This window comes from Gadus chalcogrammus, chromosome 8, assembly GCF_026213295.1.
Source record: "Gadus chalcogrammus isolate NIFS_2021 chromosome 8, NIFS_Gcha_1.0, whole genome shotgun sequence".
In the NCBI taxonomy this organism is placed as follows: domain Eukaryota; kingdom Metazoa; phylum Chordata; class Actinopteri; order Gadiformes; family Gadidae; genus Gadus; species Gadus chalcogrammus.
The window spans coordinates 15,922,140-15,944,637 of record NC_079419.1 but is presented as its reverse complement, the minus strand read 5'-3'; the positions used below and the strand labels follow the sequence as shown (position 1 = coordinate 15,944,637).

At 50.1% G+C, this 22,498-nt stretch overlaps 1 protein-coding gene across 1 annotated transcript; it reads left to right on the top strand.

Moving 5' to 3' along the window:
• Positions 1-3,640: 3,640 nt before the first annotated feature.
• Positions 3,641-20,370, top strand: nyap2b (neuronal tyrosine-phosphorylated phosphoinositide-3-kinase adaptor 2b). The gene is made up of 8 exons (XM_056596937.1): positions 3,641-3,819; positions 10,196-10,509; positions 14,577-15,689; positions 18,351-18,700; positions 18,788-18,882; positions 18,949-19,595; positions 19,692-19,798; positions 20,068-20,370. The coding sequence occupies exons 1-8, from the start codon at positions 3,641-3,643 to the stop codon at positions 20,368-20,370; spliced, it is 3,108 nt and encodes a 1,035-aa protein (XP_056452912.1).
• Positions 20,371-22,498: the final 2,128 nt, after the last annotated feature.

The following is a 22,498-nucleotide window of genomic DNA, read 5'->3' as shown; positions in this document are numbered from 1 at the left end:
GCTTCCCCCTGCGTGCCTGGCACTTCCGCCCACCACCCCATCCACCCACTCGCTACCAACCCCCCCCTGCAACAGCCTCCATCATGTGCAGATGTGTGGAGCAGCGGCGGTGAAACAAGCTGGGCGTCGTGGGTCTCGGAGTCCACCGTCCCCGTCTGGAGACCGGAAGGGGGGGCGGAGAGGGTCACCTCTCTTCAGCGCGCTATCCAGGGCAGGGGGGGGTCTCCAGACGTCCCCTGTCGTGTCGCCACCTTTAACTTTTGGGAGGAGGAAACAGGAGCTCCCCGCCCCCACACACGGTAGTCGTGCAGCTGGCGCGTACCATGGATGGACGTCTGTGTGGATTGGAGTGGATTAGTGCACCCGTGCTCCAGGACAAGTCACAGATCACCTGCCGGACTCACCTGGGCCAGACAAACGCACGCGCCCGCTGCACTGTCTGCCTGCCTGCTGGGTCACAGCCCCTTTGTAAGTATCATGCATCTACATCACGCCTTGCAGGGTTTTCATGCAAACAAGTGCAAATGCAAATACAAGTTGTATAGCTGGAATTTATAAAAATGTGGACACAAATGTCGCCTGTCTCTCCAACTTGCACCGACCACAGTTGAGTGATGTCAATACTGTGTGTGTGTGTGTGTGTGTGTGTGTATACGTGCACGTGCACATGCATCTGTGTATGTGTGTGCACGCATACGCACGTATGTGTGCAAGTGCGTTCCACATGTCGTCACTACAACGTAAGCATGGCAATCTCTTCTGACACGGTGTCACTAGAATGTCCACACTGCCCTTCTCCCGTGACACCGTTGCCCGGGTTACCGAGACGGTGTGCCACTTCAATCAATGCAAAAACAATCCCCTTGTTGTTGTTGTCTTTTAGGCCTTAATTATCAAAGTGCAACACGGTTTGGTAACCGCTTGCAGCTGGAGTCATCCGGGGTCAGTGAGTAGGAAGATGGACGTTTGAGGGCAGAAAATCAGCCCCTGACATCTGATGTTGTTCAGCAGGCGCAGCGCCCCGTGTGTGAACACAGCCAGATAAACAAGCTGATTCCAGTGCAGACAGCACTGCTGCAGGCTTACAGGGATTAGGCAGACAGGCTTAATTCAGCTCCAACCGTGTTTGAACTGTGGAGCTTTGCTACCTCTGCATCCTCCACGCCGCTATAGCGATGGAGTCCTCCACCTCCTCCTCCTCCTCAGCTTCTCCCCTATGGACACCTTCAGATCCCAGCGTGCGCACCTGTGCATTCACGATAACGCTCACCAAAAGGCTACATAAATAAATAAATAAAACAATAAAGATATTTTCGGCGAAAAACCCTGCATTCACTTGACACCCGAAAATGTCTGCTGCCTTGTTTGAACTCTAGCTCCCTTATCGCTGCTCTCCTAACTCAATGTTAAAAAATGTGACTGAGCGGGCCTGACAGCAGCAGCAGCAGCAGAGTGGAGCAGGCAGATAAACCCCATGACCCAGCTCTGCCTGCCATGCTGTGTTATTCACAGACTGACACAGAGGTGGACGGATGCTGATGGCGGGTCAGACAATGCCCTGTCTCGCTCTCTGTCTCTCTCTCTCTCTCTCTCTCTCTCTCTCTCTCTCTCTCTCTCTCTCTCTCTCTCTCTCTCTCTCTCTCTGATAGCCCTGAAATCTCCATCTGGCTGCCCTCCAATGCCAGTCCACTCCCTCCCTCAACTACCCGCCTCCCCCCCCCCCCCCCTTTCCAAAATACTCACACACTACACTGATCATCACACGCGCGCACATACGCGGGAATAGCCCCCCAAACCCCCCTCCCCCTTTTTGCTCCAACATACTCACACTCACTCGATGCTTGACTCTCACACGTAAACAAGCATGAGTCTTAGGCGGATCTGAAAACGCTGACCTACATAAAGACGTGCGTACAGAGGCTTCTCCTCCTCCATCACCATGCCCAGAGAGCCCCACAAAAACCTTTCATCGTGTGTAGAGTAACACCCCCCCCCCCCATCCCCCCACCCCCCTCCATCTCCCCCACCCACCCCTATTGTTGAAGCATGCACATCACATGCACACTTTTTGCATTGCACATGTACATATAGATGGTGCACATTCGATGCACACGCAAACACACTAGTACACACATTATTAGCAGCTTAGTCTCTGGGTGTGCACGGGTGCTACAAACGCTATTTTTAACAGATTATCATTTTGGTTGAAGTGAATAAAAAATAGGGGATTTAGACGGTTGAGGGATTTGATGTTTGAGGGAATCTTTCCTCCGATGAAATATTCCAAACTGTTCTTTGGATGCCTGACATGCTATAATTGAAAACAGGAAAAAAAAAAATGTGACAGCTAAACATAGCATTAAAGAGCTCTTTCAGCTTTGAACTATGTTATTGACACATTATGATGCAGATGTGGGCTCATACCTTTGAAACCACACCGTTCAGGTTCAAACATTAGGAATAATTTCAACATTCGCTTCAAGGTCTATCCCCAGACAACCAAAACCCGTAAGACAAGGGATCTTAATGTAGATGCTCCAACAGTACGGCACACTAGGGCGCAATATAAAACCCTCTTCAGTGCTGTAAATGATCCACTCCATGTAGTGAGGCTGCCTCCTCACAAAGTCACCATGACCCCACTCAAAGATCAGTATCAGATACAACGGTTTGGAAAAGCAGTCCCTGCCTCCCAGAATAAGAGGCCACGATAGGCTGACTCCCCCAGTCTTCTACTAGAGTATTCACCATGGATCAGTACAGACAGGGTTAATACCCCTCCATATCAAGAAGACTCTTTGAAGTGTCTCTTGGTATAGGCAGTAATTACAGCACCACCAGTCCTAGTAGTAGTAGCACGTATTTACACGTGTGTGTGTGCGTGCATGTGTGTGCGTGAATGTGTGTGAGTGTTAGTATTGGGTTGTGACGAGAGAGAGAGAGAGAGAGAGAGAGAGAGAGAGAGAGAGAGAGAGAGAGAGAGAGAGAGAGAGAGAGAGAGAGAGAGAGAGAGAGAGAGAGAGAGAGAGAGAGAGAGAGAGAGAGAGAGAGAGAGAGAGAGAGAGAGAGAGAGATGTTATGGTTCTCCGGGGAAGTGACACACACTACACACTTGGTGGTAGCATACATGATGCAATTCTCATCACAATGCCAAACGTATGTAGACCTCGGTGGAGCCACGTGCCCCTTAGCAACAGAGCAAGAGAGGAGCAAAACAACATGGCTTAAAGTCACTGTGTGAGGCTCAGCGCCTGATGCAATCTCTAGCCACTAAGAGTTTACACGCCGGAAACGCTGACCTTGAAAAAAATCACTGTCAAGGGAGTAGTCATTGACGTCATTGGAATCGCAACGGCGCTCACAGATATCCTCAAAACCAACGCTAATGTTAAGGTTTATGCAATCTGATAATGCTACTATTACTACTGCTACTACCATACTTCTTCCACTACTTCTATTTCTACTTCTAGTACATCTATTATTACTACCACTACGACTAATAATAATAACAATAATCACCATCATCACCATCATTACCATAATACAATCATTCATAATGAATGTTAATCCTAACAATCAAAACCAATAACATGGTGTGTTATGTGCTGTCTCCTCAGAATGCTGTGGCTAAGTGAGAAGAATGATGAGCTCCAGACAGGAGGAAACTCTGCGCTTTTTCCACTATGTCGAGGAGAGCGGCCTGAGAGCCTACAGCGGCCTGCTGGCTCAGAACCTGGACCACGCCAGGAATGACCGAAACAGGAGCTACCTGCAGGACAAGAAAGACAAGAAGAGAAAACAGGAGGAAGCCATTAAGAGGTGAGTGAGGGGGGGGGATCAACCCGGTGGGGGAGGAGGGCCCTGAAGTGCCCCCAAGGTGTGTGTGTGTGTGTGTGTGTGTGTGTGTGTGTGTGTGTGTGTGTGTGTGTGTGTGTGTGTGTGTGTGTGTGTGTGTGTGTGTGTGTGTGTGTGTGTGTGTTGAGGAAGATAGATGGATAGATGGATGGGTAGATGGGAGAGAGGGGGTGGAAGAGAGGGAGTGATAGAATGCATGAGGGAGGGGGGGAAGGGATGGATAGATGGAGAGATACCATTATGCACTGACGAAAAGACATTGCAGAACATGCCTCACATGTCCCGAGGCAAAGTCTGCAACAACAAAAATGAATCCATTCTCGATCCATACTCAATCCATATTCCACGGCTTGCCTAACCAGCACGTATCGCGCAACCTATTAAGCAGTGATCAGCGCCAAGCCAATAAAACACTTGATTCGTCTACAACGTTCATTGATGAAAACCATTCGGCCCTTTCTAGACTTTGGCTGTCATAGTGCCAGAGAAGTGCTGTACTTATGAATGGTGGTGATGTTATGACTCGGAGCCTCCTACCTGCCTCTCCACTCCCCAAGTGGGCCGAGAGGAGTGAATGGGTTCGCTTGAGGAGGAGGAGGTGGCTCAGAACTGGGTCGCCAAAGGGTCCCAGTGGCAGCATGCTTTTTTTGGTTGTCAGTGGACTGGCACCCCCCCCCCCCACACTACTCTATGGAGGATAATTATTTCCCTTTTAGATTTATTTGGACCTTGTCCTTGCACAGAGGTTGACACTGCTCTATTTTCCATAATCAGAGTTTGATGAGATTGTGTGTGGGGGGGGGGGGGGGGGGGGGGGGGGTTGGAGGACATAAAGTCCAAAGGAAAACATTCTGAACTTCCTTTTAGAATATAGCAAAACAACTGAGGCCTTGTAGGACGTGACGTTAGGCCCCAGTGGTGGGCCGGTAGTGAGCAGCTGGTTACCCTGTGGAGTAACCAACCAACGGAGTGATTGGCAAAAAGGAACAATGTTCAAAGAACAAGCCCTGAAAAGACGGAAAACAAACAAACAGGCAGCCTTTCCCGCTGCTGTATATGGTGCCCCACATACACTAAGCTTCTCCGCTATGTAAAAGTTGACCTGCTCCATCCCTAATCCTTAAGGGGTGCCTTAATGTATTGTCATTTAACTCCTGCTTACTCTTTCATAGCTACTGATGCTATGATTAATGAATTAGTTTATTACCATTTACTTATACATTTGCATTCAATCCTTTACCAAAACAAAACATTCAGAAGCATCAACAACAAACAGGATCCCTGCTGGATCCCCTCTCCATTCAGCTCCACTTGGTACAGCCCAACGAGGTCTGAACACTCACACCTGTGCATGGTTCACCTCAAGGGAAAAACCAAAAACAATGCAAGGCAATAGAACAACATAATAAACAGGATGATAAACTCAAAGAGAAATACCATTCTGATAAACTCAAACTATAGATATGTATGATGTATATCATGAACGCTACTATTGGTTATCCCCAGCTGACCAGGGAGGGGGATCATGCAGCCTCCTCACAGGCCTCATTGAGCCGCACCGGCCCTGCCCCCTCCCTGCTGATCCAGAGCGGGGAGAGCCCTCTGTAGTATTTGTAACCAATCACAGAGCGCCGCCAGGAAGGCCTGAGCCAATAGGGGGGCGTGTTCCGGCAGCGTGGTGGCGGGCACGTGGCCGCGGCGTGCTCGCCTTGTGAGCCGAGCGGGGTGCGTGAACCAGGAGAGGCTGGGCTGCCTGCTCAGGGATTGATGTTCACGTGTGAGCGCGTCTCCGGCGCGGTGCCGGTGTCAGGGTACAGCCTGCCTCGAGAGAGTGCTCAGGGATTGATATTCATGCCCCTTTTTTCGTTTGAAAATCATTCCCCATGTGAAGAGGGGTTTGAAGGGAATGAACATTTGCAGGATGTTATACTTTTTTTTTTTTTTTGGAACAGTTGTATTAGCAACATATTCACGTTATACCTTTTCAGTGGTGGCTACATACTACGTTCTGTCAATGTATTGAGTGCTCAGGAGGCTTTTCCCTTCTCACACGACAGTGCGGCTCAACCCCCTTAGTGACCTTAAACGGTAAACAAACGTTTATAGTTGAGAGGCTTATGGTAAACTCTGTCCCACGCTATCAAACACTTTAATAACCGGTCAACTCGCGTGTCGCACATGTAGACAGATATCAGAGCAGCTGCTGAGAGTTTTAAGCTGCATGCATATGATGATTATTGTAATGTGACTTTAATGCCGAGCTTTGAGTGTGACCAGATGTGGTTAAAAGAAGCAAATGGATAGGAAGGTCTCCTCTTCCCTCTTCAGACCGCCATGCGGTGCTGATGAAGACGATGAAGACACGGAGGAGACATTAGGTGTGTTGCCCATTACATCCGGATCAACTGACCATTCTCCGTTATATTTTTAAAGTCTGAAAGAAAGTCAGTTATTATTAATTCTACCCTTTCATGCATTTATAATTGATCCTTTCATCGCATGCACATGCATCGTCCCTGCCTCCGAGACAGTCAGTTTTTTTCTGTGTAAAACCAAGAGCTGAGGAGTGTCAGATGAATATAATGTCCTGCTATCCTTCCGGTGTCTCTCAGCCGTGGCCAAAACTAAAATATTAATTAAGAGTCACTGGAGGAAGAGTCTAAAAAAAATTACCGTATTTTCCGGACTATAAGTCGCGTTTTTTTTGTAGTTTGGCTTGCCCTGCGACTTATATTTCGAAGCGACTTATATGCCAAAATTGTGCGTACATAATCCTCGGCCGCAAGAGGGCACCGTCATTCATTAGGCCTACAACTGAACGCTGCAAGCCTACTGCACCACCGAATAAATTATATTCTCGTCCTCAATGTCCTCCGGTTCAACCAAAGCTACCCCAGCCTTAGCTGCAATTTTGTGCAACATAGCTGTCACACATATCACAGCGCATGACTTGGCCGGCGAAAACTGGAGCCCTCCGCTGGACTTGTGAAGGCATCTGACCGCGGCGCATACGCGTCCGGTGGAATCCCGGTGTCACTGAATTCGGTATACTCTCAGAACTACGAGGGACCGACACACCTATATTGCTATTGCAATTTCATTCAGTCTCTCCAGACTAAACGTTCTTGTTTAAATGTTTAAAAATAAATGCGACTTATACACCGATGCGACGTATATATGTTTTTTTCCTCGTCATGGAGCATTTTTTGACTGATGCGACTTATACTCGGGAGCGACGTATAGTCCGGAAAATACGGTACTGGATATTTGATGAGACCCACAAGTAGGTCACCGAAGACGACCCATTTTGTAGGAAGTGATATACTGATATATACCGTGTGTATGTGTGTTTGTGTGTGTATGGCCGTCTTTGTCCATGCTTGTGTTCCTATGCATGAGAGAGGGGCTTTTTTGAGTGTTGAATCAGTTTCTTTGGATGAAAAAAGTGAACAGGCTTTCGTGCTGGCCTGAAAGAGAGATATCAACTCAGGGAACTGCAGCGAAGAGAAAAAGAGAGCAAATGTGTCAAGAAGTCCAGGATCAAGAAGGGAAAGAAAACCTTGTTTGAGATTAAATGTGTAGAACTCAGTGGCAGAAGACGCGTTCTGCCTGGTGACAGCTGGAACGGTTTTAGGCCAATCATATCAATGCATTGGGTTTGAGTAAGGCAGGCTTTTCTGCCTTCCTTCTCTCTTTCTCATTCTCTATCTCTCTCGCTCTCTCTCTCTTTCTCGCTCTCTCTGTTTCTCTCGCTCTCCCTGTTATTTGATTTCATGCATCTGAAAGACACTTTACCCAAAGGCAGACAGGTGCATTCAGAGATATATACAAGATTCTTGAAATCAATGCATGTGCAGAATCACATACATGTGTGTGCTCACAAATCAGCATTAAATATCCACAGACACACACATACAGATTCTCCCTCCACTCCACAGTGTGTTTGTGTGTGGGGGTGGGGGGTTGGGGGGTTGGGGGGGCAGGCTGTGTGTTTGTGTTTGTGCTTGGTTCCCGTCACGTGACATGACAGTGGGAGCAGACCATAGAGCTGCCCAACAACAAGTCACAGTGACTCCTGCGAGTGCACCTGTGTTCTGTCCCTTAGCCAATCACTGGGCAAATATCCTATAAATAACCCAGTCTGTGTGACTTCTGTCTCGCACACACAGACACTCACACCCACACGCCCACGCAAAAACAACAGATCTGGAACTTATGTCTACAATTGCCACTTGCATGATGCATATGTTACTTTGTAGCTTTGCACAAACACACACACAAACACACACATACGCATGCATGCACCTTCACACACACTTTTCCATGCACACAATTCATAACAACACACATAACTTTGTTCAACTCTATGCGGAAACAGATTCTATGCACAGTGTACGAGAGAGAGGGAGACCAGGAGAGAGAGAGAGAAAGAGAGTTAACACCACCGGCAAGACAGCTTCCATTGTTTACGCCTTAGGTTTCAGGTTTCAAGAACCTTCTTTCCGTTTTAAAGGCATGGTTGTCCTTAAACACAAATGACAATGAAACCGCCTAACCGTGTCTCAGTGCTGTAATGTTTACATTCATAAAGGGATGTTTGTTGTGTGTTTGATGTTGTAGGTCATTTCCCCATGAAAAGCTAATGGAAGCAGCGGTTTGTAGACAACACTGGTGGGGCTGGATGTGCACGTGCGGTTTGTTATTATTGTGTGGAGAGAGGCAGCAGATTTTGTGTCTGGTTACCATGGGTACTGGCGGTGTTGCTAGGCAAAGTTAATCCCCGGACCAATGAACCCTTCCCACCAAGCACCTTCTGCTCAGCAGCTGGCTGGGTGGGAGAGAGTCAGCAAACTCACACAGCCAAGGCTCGCTCTCTCCCTCTCTCTCTCTCTCACCTGCACACAAAGACATGAGCAATAACATTGGGGTACACGCGCCTCGTACAAATGCTCCCATACATTTATGGCCATTTACATAAACACACCTACGAGCATATACAGAGACAAACAAACATACACACACATTAAATTAACACACACACTTAAATATATAATGAACACCCACCCACACACACACTCACATTCAATTAACACACGCACTTAAATGTATACACTAATATAAATTAACACCCACCCCCAAACACACACATTCAATTAACACCTGCTCTTTCATATGCACATGACCACACATCCACAGTGATTGCAGAGCTACAGGAAATAAAGCAGGGTTTCTAACCAGATGCTTTCATGATAAATGTGGTCCAAGACGAGACATGGCAGGAGATGGAGATTTGAGAGTAATTTGTCTACATTTACCAGCGGAAATCAGTTTATCCGGTAAACTAGAGTGAAGAGCTCTTTCGCTATCACACACACACACACACACACACACACACACACACACACACACACACACACACACACACACACACACACACACACACACACACACACACACACACACACAGAGAGAGAACCACCATGCCCTCAAACATCATTACCACTCCATTCAGGACAATCATCCGTTTAGAAAGGATCAATCGTGGCCGTGATAGCATATACTTCCACTCTGCCATTACGTTTGGTCTGGTGAGCAGATAGCACAAACACACACACACTTACCCTCTCTCACACACACACACACACACACACACACTAACACACACACACACACGGTTGTGTGTGGCTTAACTGATGGACATCACTGTGGTTCTGCTGAAACAGAACAGGCCTATTATAATTATCTAATTTGCAGCCAGACTTCGAAGTCCTCAACCAAGAAAGTGGCCAGTGAAGGGAGTAATAAAACCCTAATTCGTACACGTCCAGACATGCGACGGTGATGTAGTGTCTGCAATGGTGTTGTTGCTGTTGTTATTATGGTCTGGCATCATTTGGAGAATATGTCTCTAAAGGGAAAAGTGTGTTAGGGAAGTAGAGAAAGTACAGCGACGATCGTTTGGAACAGTATGGGAGCAATTTAGTTTAGTAGGATCTGCCAATCTGTAAAGGAAGTGGACTGAAACACAGCTGTTGGGAGTGTTATGTTGCTGAACTGTTTTGAGTGTTCAGCATTGCGAGGCTTACTTAGTAAAGTGAAAAGTTCTCTGCACTTATATTAATGGTCCATTTCTTTCTCTGCTATCTATTTTTTCTTCATCTTACCCTCTTTCTCTCCCCTCTCTCTCCCTCTCTCTCTCCCCCTCTCCCCCTCTCCCCCCTCTCTCTTTCTCCCTCTCTCTCTCCCCCCTTTCCCTCTCTCACTCTTCCTCCAACCCTTTCTCTCTCTCTCTCTCTCTCTCTCTCTCTCTCTCTCTCTCTCTCTTTCTCTCCTGTTGCAGGACGGGCGAGGAGGACCTCCTGATCGAGGGCAAGCACCTGCGCATGGGCTCCATGACCATGCCGGCCCCCCAGGAGCGCATGGCCGCGCCCCACCCGCTCGCCCTGGCCTGCGGGCCAGGCTTCGCCGTGCGCTCCCAGTCCCTCCACTCGGTGGGCGGGGGGGACGAGGAGGCGGGCAGCCCCACCTCCAGGAAGCAGCCCCCGCCCAAGCCCCGGCGGGACCCCGCCACCAAGCTCAGCATGTCCTCCGAGGCCGTGGACCACAGCCCCACCTCCACCTGCCGCGGGGAGCGCTGCGACGGTGAGTGGGGGGGCGGCGGCGATGGGGAATTACATTTAATTCAGTTCAGTTCAGATGTGGGCAGTTCTGTTCAGTTCAGTTCTCTTCAGTTCAGTTTAGTTTCGCTCAATTCAAGTCAATTCCGTTCAGTTCATTTCAGGCCAGGTCAGTTCAGTTCAACTTAATTGAACTGCCTTATTTGTGACTCATGGGGCAATGTAAGACAGACAGTTCACAACAAGAACAGAAGACGACAAACAATATCAATCACGCACCCATAGCCCTATAGACAGGAACACGCGATAAAAGCATGAGGTTACTGGTCTGACCACGCTTGGCCGACACTAGAGCACGATCGTGAAGGAGCGACGGCTAAAGACGATCCCGCCTATAACACTGCACGGCATATTTGACGACCATCCCTTCCACCAGTTGTGTTCCCTGCTCTGATAGCCCGACACCCCCCTACCCTTAACGCCACCACGCTATATTTAGCTGCTCTCTGCGGAGCTCCCGGTCCTGCCCAGACTCGCCCCGGTTGGATCTATAGGACATGACATCTAGCTTGTCAGATCACATGTACCTCACCAGAGCGGATACTGTTGCTGCTGCTGCGTGTTAAGACGAGAATGTGCCAGGCTCACGCTTTTATTTTGAATCTTTTTCTGCTGGTCTATGTACAAAGACCCCTAGAAAAAGGTGTGTGAGCTTGCATGCAGGTGTGTGCACATGCATGTGTGTGTGTGTGTGTGTGTGTGTGTGTGTGTGTGTGTGTGTGTGTGTGTGTGTGTGTGTGTGTGTGTGTGTGTGTGTGTGTGTGTGTGTGTGTGTGTGTGTGTGTGTGTGTGTGTGTGTGTGTGTGTGTGATTAAATCCCAGCCGATATATGATATATGATGAAGAAGACTATCCTGAGTGCATCGGCGAGGTGACATAGTTCACATTGGGACGTGACTCCCTTCAGGGGCTGGCTGTTCTGCAGTATGGCTCTGTCGGAGTGCAGCAGCAGCAGAACAAGCAGCAGCAATGCAGATGTATCCCTGAATAACCACAACACACAGTGTTAGTCACCGGGGATACTGGGGGACAGAGAGCCACGGACGCGTCATGTGATCAACAGGCTTTGTATGTTTGTGCGTGTGTGTGTATGTGTGTTTTACAGACACACATGTACACATGTCAAGTGCTAAAAGGAACAGTTAAATACATATCGGTGTCGGGTCAAGACCTTGAATGATTCACAATGGAGATGTTTTCAGATAACACAATGGAGTCCTTCACCCATGGCAGATACTCTTAGGTCATGTAAGAGTGACCCAGTATGTGCCTTTTCTGCGTTCAAAAGGCATCCTCACAATGTCTGTAAGTGTGTGTGTGTGTGTGTGTGTGTGTGTGTGTGTGTGTGTGTGTGTGTGTGTGTGTGTGTGTGTGTGAGTGTTAGTGTGTGAACATATATGTGTGTGTGCGTGCGTGTCTCTGAGTGTAAGTGTGTGTGTTAGTGTGTGCCCTTGTGTGTGTGTGTGTGTGTGTGTGGACACGTTCTTGTGTGTACACATTTACACATATGTGTCCTCTAAACAAGTGTGAGGGGTGGTGTTGTTATATTGCCAATTATAGTGTGCCTCGTCCACTAATCCGCCCATTAACTCTGGTGAATGATTCTGAGCAGATGAATCACAGACAGCTTGGTCTGCACCAGGCACACAGTTTCCATCGCACGTCCGTCAGTGGGCAAAACCTGGCCTCGTTCCAGCCCTTGGATTGTGAAATCAATGATGCTATGGTTGTGTTTTGATAATGGTTTAAAAGGGGTTATTTTTGGAAAATAAGGAAATGTGCACATTTTCTATGAATCGGTCCCCACAAAGGCCCTCTATGAGTGCTATGGATAAGTAAATAAACAAGTACTTTAGTAAATGACCCAGCATGGTGCATCATGGCATTAAATGAACCAAGCGTTCAATCTCCGTCCTGCCCTCACGGTCGGGAGGGAGATTAATGGAGCTGAAGGAATGTATGTTTGCATAAACAAGCCCCAGATGAGTTACCTCGTTGTAACACGGCCATTAAATTAGCACGCGCAACATAGCTCACACGGAAACATGACTGCTGCTGGGAGAAACAACATAAAAAATAAAAGCACAGTGGGGATAAAGGGATGACAATAAACCAGGAGCCAATCGCCTGCACCGGGGGAGGAGCCACGTGCGGAGGAGCGTGGCTCTGACTCGACGGGGAGGGAGAGGTGCCTGGTTCGCTAGACGTGATGTTTATAGTCACCCTGCCCGCCACAGATTGGTTGGGGATCGCTCAGTGTGCACACAAATCTTCCTGGGCACCACGGCAACCATCCCACGGAAACAAGACCCCCCTGCCGTCCAACCAATCGCAATGACACAAGGCGGCCGCGGCCAATCGTGTTGCAGAGGGTTCTGTGCTCAAAGGTAGGGAGCCAATGGGAGCACAGTTGAGGGGGTGTCCCTGGCTTAGAGGAGGGCTGCGCGGTCTGTAGCTGGGAGGGGGCGGAGCCTGTCGAAGGAGAATTCATTCAGGAGCAGCGATTGACCTAGATTCTGTTTACCCGCGAGCAGAGGGAAGGGGGAGGGGGAGGCTTTCGCCAGAAAACACATCCACTACAGCGAGAGGGGATGAGGGAAGAGGGGAGAAGGGGGGAGGGAAAAGGAGCGGGAGAGAGAGAGGGAGAGAGATGGAATCATCAACAGTGCTGATCCACAGTGGAAACCTGTTAACATAATGATGGGTTTTGCATCCAAGTTAAGAGCTATACACCCTCTCCCAATGGGTAAATGTACATATTAAACGACACAAACACACACATGCAGACAGCCACACACACACACACACACACAGCCACACATATGTACGTCGTCTATCTCTATCTCTCTTTAAATTTACTGAAGAATCTCCTAATTTAGTTTTTAGGGATGAGCTTGTTCTGTTTGTTTGTTTTTGTGTGTGTGTGTCTGTGGGGGCATGCCAGTGTGTTTGTGTTTGTGTGTATGTGCATGCCTGTGAGTGTGTTTGTGTGTGTGAGTATGTGTTTGCATGCCTGTTTGTGTGTGTGTGTGTGTGTGTGTGTGTGTGTGTGTGTGTGTGTGTGTGTGTGTGTGTGTGTTTGTGTGCCTGTGTGTGATTGCCATGGTGACTCATACAGTACCAGGAAGCGTTCATGCGTCTTCCTGGACCATCTGGCATCTGAATTATTAAAAGTGTAAAATCTGCAGTTTGAACATTTCATACACTCTCGGCCCACTCTTAGCCGTCCTTTACTCTGTCCACTTCCCATCAGAGCCAGAGGCAACCCCTCATTAACCCACCTCGGCGTCTAACCTAGAAACACTGAGCCCAGCCCACTATACTACAGCGCCCGGATTAGCATACCATTGCATTAACAATCGTATACCGTACAGTTTATTCCGTCATTTTCTGTCGGGCTGAGATAAATACTGTACCAACCGCTTCAATGCACCGCATCGGAAGTGATTCACCCTGCAATCCTACGTCACCGCTCTGATCAGATACACGCACGATGCTGAATGACCCAGATACCAGCGTTCCCATACTGCCTTACTGCTGGATATACGTGTGTGACCCAGAAACATGCATATGCCTCAACTATTCCCCTACTGAATGGGATTCAAGATATTGCTCTGGGCTACATTTTATTGACCTTTATTCGACCCAAAACTATTGCGGGGGGGGAGGTGGCCCGCTATAGGTTAATGCAAACCATTGCCATTCCACCTGATTCAGTTGGAAGGAAATGAGGTGAAACGTTTGCAAAGCGAGCAAGGAAGCAGGGAAGGATCCTCAAAGAAGAATTCAATTAGAACAGTAATGAAGCATGAAGAATATACTGTATGTTATATCTGATACACCAGCAGGCTTTATACTGTAAATATATATATATATGCACATTATCTCTCTCTCTCTCGCTCTCTCTCGCTCTCTCTCTCTCTCTCTCTCTCTCTCTCTCTCTCTCTCTCTCTCTCTCCAGTATATATATATATGCATACACATATATAAATTGAATTTGTCCTTGGTCTAATAAAGTTTGGTTTGATTGTTCTGTGCCATCAGCGACGGACTGCAGCGAGGACTGCAGGCGGGTTCCGCCGCCCAAGCCCAAGAGGAACCCCAACACGCAGCTCAGCGTCTCCTTCGACGACTCCTACATCAAGACGCACGTCTGCTGCGGCCGGGCCTCGCACCACGGCTCCGCCCCCTGCGAGCGCCACCCCTCGCCGCCCTACAGCGACGAGAGCCCCGGCGACGACTGCGAGGACGAGCCCGTCTACATCGAGATGGGCGGCGGCGTGGACGTCGGGGGGCGGGACCCGCAGCCGGCGGCGGGGCCGGGGCCGCCGGGCGACGAGGACGAGCCCGGGGAGTCGGTGTACGAGGAGATGAAGTACCCGGCGCTGGAGGACTACGAGTACCGCACCGACCCGGTCGGCTGCCGCTCGGCCTGCCCCACGCCGGCGCCGTACGACCCCGAGCCGCTCAGCCGCTGCTCCACGCCCCGCAACATCCCAATGTGCGACATCCCCGCCCCCTTCCCCAACCTGCTCACCCACCGGCCCCCGCTGCTCGTGTTCCCGCCGGCGCCCGCCCAGTGCTCGCCCAACTCGGACGAGTCGCCCCTCACCCCCATGGACGTGACCAAGCTGCCCGTGCTGGCCGACCAGTCGTACAGCAAGTCGCCCACCTCCTCCGGCGAGACGCCGCCCTCCTCGGCCCACCTGCGGCGGGAGCTCTGCGCCACGCCCACCCTCACCGTGTCGGGGCGCTCCTCGGCGCCGCCGCTGCCCTGCACGCTGTACTCCAAGTCGTCGTCGGGGGCGTACCAGCGGAGCCACTCGGCGTGCCCGTCCCCCGTCAGCATGGGCCGCTGCCTCACGCCGCTCAGCCTGATGCGGGCCGCGCCCTTCGACCCCGGCATGCCCTTCCCCGGGGGCGGGGGGCTGCCGCGGAGCGCCTCGGCCACGCCCCACGGGAAGGGCTCGCCGCCGCAGGATGGCGGCGGAGGGGGCGGGGTGGGCCGGCACCACGGGGGCTCCATGCAGAACGTGTCGACGGGCCGCTCCCGCACACCCACCAGCCCGCTGGACGAGCTCACCAACCTGTTCACCACGGGACGCAACATGCTGAAGAAGAACGCCAGCGGACGCAAGTCCAAGGAGCCCGGGGAAGGTGAGTGGTCCCCTCTGTTGGGTGGGGGCTCGTACTGGGGGTTCTTAGGGGGAGGTCTGGAGAGGTGGTAGCGAGCGATAAGGGGGTTTGATTCCCATATGAAAGGTTCAAACGTCTACTTGGTTTGTAGTCTGTATATGTTCAGCCCACAGGACTATGAGATATTAGACGTTTAGTAGTATACGTTTATAGTTAAAAGTAATGCTGTACTTTAATAGAAGAAATCCTAGAATTCCTTTGGACACGTGTGTATTACGTGTATTTCGTGTTTCCATCGGAGCCTAAAGCCTGTTGAATGAGTATTCTCAACAGCCGCGCTTACAACATGCTTACCCCTCATGGTGTTAGTGGATCCCTGTGGCCCATATAACTCCTGTCAACTCCAGAGCCGGCCAGCCAAGTCTGATAGAGATCATACGATTTAATCTGAGGATAGTAGAGGCTAAAGCAGTTCTGTGAAGCCTAGTCGTGGCTTTGATCCATTGGGACGAATTACTTTTAAATATGTAAACATCATCTTTAAATACAGGCAATGACACCACTCTACTGAACGCAATGCCAGGAAATAATAGAAACACTAAACATGGCACGGGACACGAGGTGAAAGATATGTCGGATAATTACAAAATACTAATGAAAACATGAAACTTAATTTAACTGATCTCTTTGATTAATTTCATCCGTTGTTTGGATCTTACTCTTTGATTCATGTTGCAAATGAACGTGTTAATTCTACTGGATAACACAAACTGTAGAGCGAATACAAATCTCTCGCTAATGAAAAGGCCTATTGCATAATTTATAACGTTATTATTAAAGTAGCCAACACATACTTTAAATTACGCATTTGCAGACCATGCAGCAATGACGGCTGTTTATGAACTGCATAATGTATGGTTTCTGTGGAGAAGCGGGTCATGTATTCATCTGAATAGCCATAGAACAGAGGGGTATTCTGTAGTGGCCCCTCCCCCCCCCCTAAACACAGACTCTCACCAACCAGTGATATGATCCTAATGTGCCATGCATAATAATAAACAAAAACACAGCGGATCGACATTCCGTCTATACAGCCGGCTCTACTTGATGCTCGTAGCAACCACCACATGGCAACTGAGCATGAGGAGGAATCCCTGTTTGTTATTTCTAAGGCATCCCAGCCAATCGCAGCTCAGGCTGCCTTGGTTGTCAAGTTAGTAATGAGCTCCCGGGTAGAAGGATACGTGTGTGTGCGTGTACATGTGAGTGTGTGCGCGTGTGTGTGTGTGTGTGTGAAAGGAAATGGGAGGTGGCTTATTTACTATCAAGCAACACCTGATCCGAGTGCTCCTGTTTATTCTCCAGGACCAATCAGAGAGAGGACGGTAACCGATTCAACCAATGAAGATAAGGCTTTGCCATGTTGGACTATTGGACCTTGTTTATTTGCAATTGTCAACATTACCTGATAATGTAAAGGCATAGGTTATTCTTTGATTCATCGAAATGGTGTTATTCAACCACCATTCCAAAGTATCTTGACAAGCAAAGGTTGCATAAAGGCTACTATTCTTGACGCTGAAAAGAACGGGGGACAGTTGTTGTAGTTTGACCACTACAACTGAGCCTAGAAGAAGGGGGCAGCTAAACAGTGTGTGTGTGTGTGTGTGTGTGTGTGTGTGTGTGTGTGTGTGTGTGTGTGTGTGTGTGCTGTAATTAGCCATGTGCAATCATAGCATCCAATGCATATTCACATATGTACATGAGCACTACTTTGACACAGTTTTCCTGAGATAATGGAGAAATCCACCGCTAGCCTGACCTACTTAATCAACTAGTTAATCTCTCCCTCTCTCTCTCTCTCTCTCTCTCGTGCTCTTTAATCTCTCTCTCTCTCTTTCTCACTCATTAGCTCAAGCATACAAACACACATGTGGCTCCATAACCGGATACACATGTAGTGTAACAAGCCATCAGAAATATAGACCGTGGCACAGATGCAAGGGAATCACCACATGCATAGAAATCAATCATGTGCATTAATATTTAATCATCTCTCTATTGGACTGTCACAATTAATTTAGAAAAATGTATTCATGTCCCAGAGGAATGATTGTCTTGCATATCTAAATAGACCACCATGGGTATTTTATGGGGGTTTTATTTTAGGTTAGCAATAATTTTCTGCTGATAGTATTTTCTCAGTTTCACATTAATTATTGAATTGAGTTTGAAGGAATACACATTTTAAAAGAGTTCTATCTGTTTGAATCTTTGCATGTTGAAAGATGGCTATGAACGGATATACTTATTGTAGTCCCTTGAGATCTCGCAAATTTAAATCACATTTTGCTATCAGTGGGGGGGAGAAAAAAAAGCTCTGAAGCCCAAATGTCGCCTCCTCAGTTTGTAGAGAGTGGCACCTAGTGGAGGCTTTAGGGTATTGCACGGGTGAATGGCGCAACAGCATAATACAGTGTTGTGCAGTAGTGTTTGCTTTCATCAGGAGCATAGCTTGTTCTGTTATGCGGACCTCGTTCATACCATCACAACACATAAAATACCATCCTAATTTAGAGGTGGCCGAGTTCCTTCAGGCTGCTCCTGCGATAACCTTCTAGTACCGGTATCATCCCATAGTTCGACCTGACACTAACCCACGTCTCCTGGTCTCCCCTGCAGCCGAGTCTAAGAGCAAGTCCCACTCGGAGGCCAAGCGCGAGGGCAAGGAGCGCCACGGCAGCCACGGCAAGGAGTCCAAGAGGGAGTCCAAAGAGCGCCACCACAAGGAGTCCTCCCACCGCAAGGACCGGGACCGGGGGGACAAGGGGGACAAGGAGTCCCACGCCAAGCGCCGCAACAGCAAGGACCGGGGCTGCAGCTCGGTCGAGCCCATCCCCACGCGCCGGGACTCCAAGGAGAGGGGCTGCAGCTCGGTGGAGCCCGTCCTGCTCATGAGGCGGGACTCCAAGGACCGGAGCGGCAGCAACGGAGACCTGCTGACGGCCCGCAGGGACAGCAAGGACCGGACCATGGTGGGCGGCGGCATCGCGGGCGGCCTGGGCCTGGAGGCGCTGCTGCGGCAGGACGGCAAGGAGCGCGAGCGGCTGCTGCTGGACCACGGCGCCCCCGAGCCGCTGCCGCGGCAGGAGCAGGTCAGGGAGCGCTCCCGGAGCAGCGCCGAGTTCGGCCGGCACGAGAGCCGGGAGAGGCTGTTGGAGCAGCCGCCGGACCCGCTGCTGCCGCGGCACGACAGCAGGGAGCCCAAACACGAGGGCAGGGAGCGGCCCCCGGAGCTTCTGCCGCGGCAGGAGACAAAGGAGAGGACCCGGTCCGAGTACAAGCACGACGGCAAGGAGCTGGCCCCCGAGCTGCTGCCGCGGCAGGACAGCAAGGAGAGGGCGAGGAAGGGCCTGGAGCACCGGCACGACGGCAGGATCGACCAGCCGCCCGAGATCCTGCCCCGGCAGGAGACGTCCCGGGGGGGGGCGGAGGGCCCGCGGGGCAGCATGGACCGATATGGGTACAGGCAGGAGGAGCCCCGGCAGGAAGCCAGGGATCGGTGCTGCTACAACGGGGTGGACGTCCCGCCTCCGCCCCTGCCCAGGCAGGACGCCAAGGAGCAGAGCTGCAGGACTGGGCTTGAGACCCGGCGGGACAGCAAGGACAGGAGTGTGAACGGGGCGGAGCAGCACCGCTACGAGGGGAAAGACGCCAGGAGTCCCAACGGGATGGAGCACCGGCGCGACAGCAAGGAGCGGGGCGGGACGCCGCGGCGAGAGGGCCGGGCCAGCTACAACGCGGACCAATCGAAAGCACAGGAGAGGAACGGGAGCGCGGGGCTGGGGCAGCACTCGTCCACACCCACCCATCACGGCAAGCCGGCCGGAAGCCCACCCGCCGTATCGGGAACCGGAAGTGGTGAGCGTTACGCCCGCTATTTCATCCGTACAACTGTAATCAGCCAACACTAAAGCGTGCTGTTATTACCAGTGTGTAATTATGGTTCATTTTTCTATGCAGAACTCAAAGCACCACCTAAGTATGGCCGCACAGCGTCCGTACCTGGGACCCAATCTCCCATGGGTACACCGCAGAGGAAAGGAGGAGACTCCCAGCCTCCACATCAGGTACGCAGCGCTCATACCTCCTCCTCGTCTCAGAGGGAAACAGACGGCCCCGCACCACCCAGTTTAGGTGGCTTCACCACGTACTGACTCCTCTCTCTCTCTCTCTCTCTGTCTCTCTGTCTCTCTGTGTCTCTCTCTCTCTCTGTGTCTCTCTCTGTCTCTCTCTCTCTCTCTCTGTCTCTCTGTCTCTCTCTCTCTCTCTCTCTCTGTGTCTCTCTCTGTCTCTCTCTGTCTCTCTGTCTCTCTCTGTCTCTCTGTCTCCATCCAAGATGCCCCAGATGCCCTGGATGTGTGGAGACAACACCATGCTGGACCAGATCGAGAGGAAGCGCACCCTCTGCATGGAGATCCGGTCCAGGCAGCACCCGTTCCTGCAGCGCACCCTGGAGAGGCCCCCGGCCGACAGGGGCCCGTCAGACAGGGCCCCGGCGGACAGGGCCCCGGAGAAGAGCCAGTGCAAGCAGCAGAGCTCGCCGGCCCTCCCGGGTTGGGAGAAGAGCAACGGGGCCAAAAACATCCGTCCCCCCCCGTACCCCACGCAGAAGACGGTGTTCTGGGACACCGCCATCTGACTGTCATAGCGACGTCGCTCTCATCCAATCCCGAACCCCCCCCCTCCTGAGTACCCGATCCCCCCCCTCCCTACCCCCCCCCCCCCCCCCCCCCCCCTATTTTCCCTCTAGGGCCGTGCTGATTGGCCCCCTGGACGCCAGGGGCACGGGGGCAGCCATGAGGGCAAAGGGAGGACTTGCTGATGTCAAAGGACAATGGTGGTTACCATAGCAATATTTCTGCTCGTTCAGGTTGTCATGTTTTGTTATCATCACTGGTGATATTTGATATTTTTCTATCTCCTGTAACTGGATCCTTGTATTATACTTAGTAGAATAGATATTTGAATAGATATTTTCTAAATCAAACAGGGGATTAAAAGGCAGTTAAATTATGTATAGTAGCTTACATCCAATATTTATTTTAATGTTTTTTTTTTTCTTTTCGTTTTGGTATTTTACATTTGAAAGCATACTCTATCGATACTTGTACTTGTAGTACAACCTTCTTTTCACACGCGTACCACGATCATTTCTGTTGTGCGTGCTGGAAGCATTGAAATGAATCAACTATATTCTCTCAATATATACTCTGCATTTACACTGTTGTATTGTACTATGGGGAGGCGGGTTGTTAATGTACCTTAGACTTTCAGGACCCTCCATGCCTGGACTAGTGTGTGCTAGAATGTACAACAGTCGGTCCTAGAAAAAAAGAAACAGGTATATGTGTGTGTACTGCAGTTTGTGTATTACCGTAACAAGCTGTGTCGTCACCATGTTCAGAGCCCTTCACACCGGTTGAAACTTTAAGCAGATTACAAAAAAAAAGACGAAAATACCTGTTAGCTGGCATTTCTTTGTAGACGACTGACCAGGGTGTGAAATGTTTTACGGTTCTCTAAGATGACACTACAGGGACGGGCAGTGGAGGTGGTACATTAGGACAAACATGTTAAATAATATAGTTCCCAAGCGAAAATCAACCAAAGCCTGTTAAGGGTGAGAGATGGCTGTGGTTGCACTTACGACGGTTCGGTCATTTAAAATAGGGTTGGTGGCAGTAGCTGGTGAGCCCCAGTACCCATATATAGTCATGCGCTACAAGTACCCTGACCCAGGGAGAGCCATGACTGACGCTTGATGCCAACAGCCAGCCAGTACAATCAACACCTGAGCTTTTAGTACCTTTCTTAATTTTATTGCAGACTATAGTAGCCATATGCACTTGCTTAAGAAATAACTGTCAAGAGGATGGTGATATATATTTTTAACATATGAGCCTAGCAGAGCTGTGCCATGTCGTTACCAATATACTGCCCGGGGGGGGGGGGGGGGGGGGGGGCGACCATGCACGAGACAGGCTGTCAGGGACCATGCAGTCATTTATGATTGGCTGTTGACAGAACAGCTCTATCTCCGTACCGATTGGCTGCTGATTGGCAGCCAATGAAGAGAGATGGAATCATAGAAGGACCTAAGGCATGGCAACAGCTCTGCGACCCCTGTCACTAGGACAAAGGGGTCGCAAGGAGGCCTCTGGACGTTTGAGGCTTTGTACGCAAACAGGAGAAAAACTGCACTTCCCATCAACCTCCATGACATTTTGATCAGGCGCCGAGCACATAGAGTACGTGTCCCCTACCCTCCCCCTCTCCCCCTCTACCTCAACCTCTTACCTACACCATCTCATTTGGTTGTCTTTTGCACATGACATGCAATGTCTGCATTGCCAAAACAGTATGGGGTTTGGCAAACTAACTAAACCTCCAGTACAAGTGCAGTGCCCCCTTTCTAATGAGAATCACGTCTATACAGAGTCCTTTGTGCTTTTATACCTGTGTGTGTGTGAGTATGGGTGTGTGTAAAGAGAGCGTGTGAGTGAGGTTAGTGTGGTTGTGAGCGTGCGTGTGCATGCGTTTGTGTGTGCCAAGCTTCACTGTATGCAGGTCAATTCTTAAAAAATGAAAATGATTGTTTTGAGAAATTCACTTTGTCTGCCCGATCCATGTTACTGGTGGGCGGAGGTGGGAAATGTAGTAACAATGCTGATGCTGATGATGATAACGATGATGTACAATCTTTTGGTGTGGTATAAACGTGCACTGTGAAAAGGTAGAGAGAGCACCGCACTGTCAGAGTCCTCTGT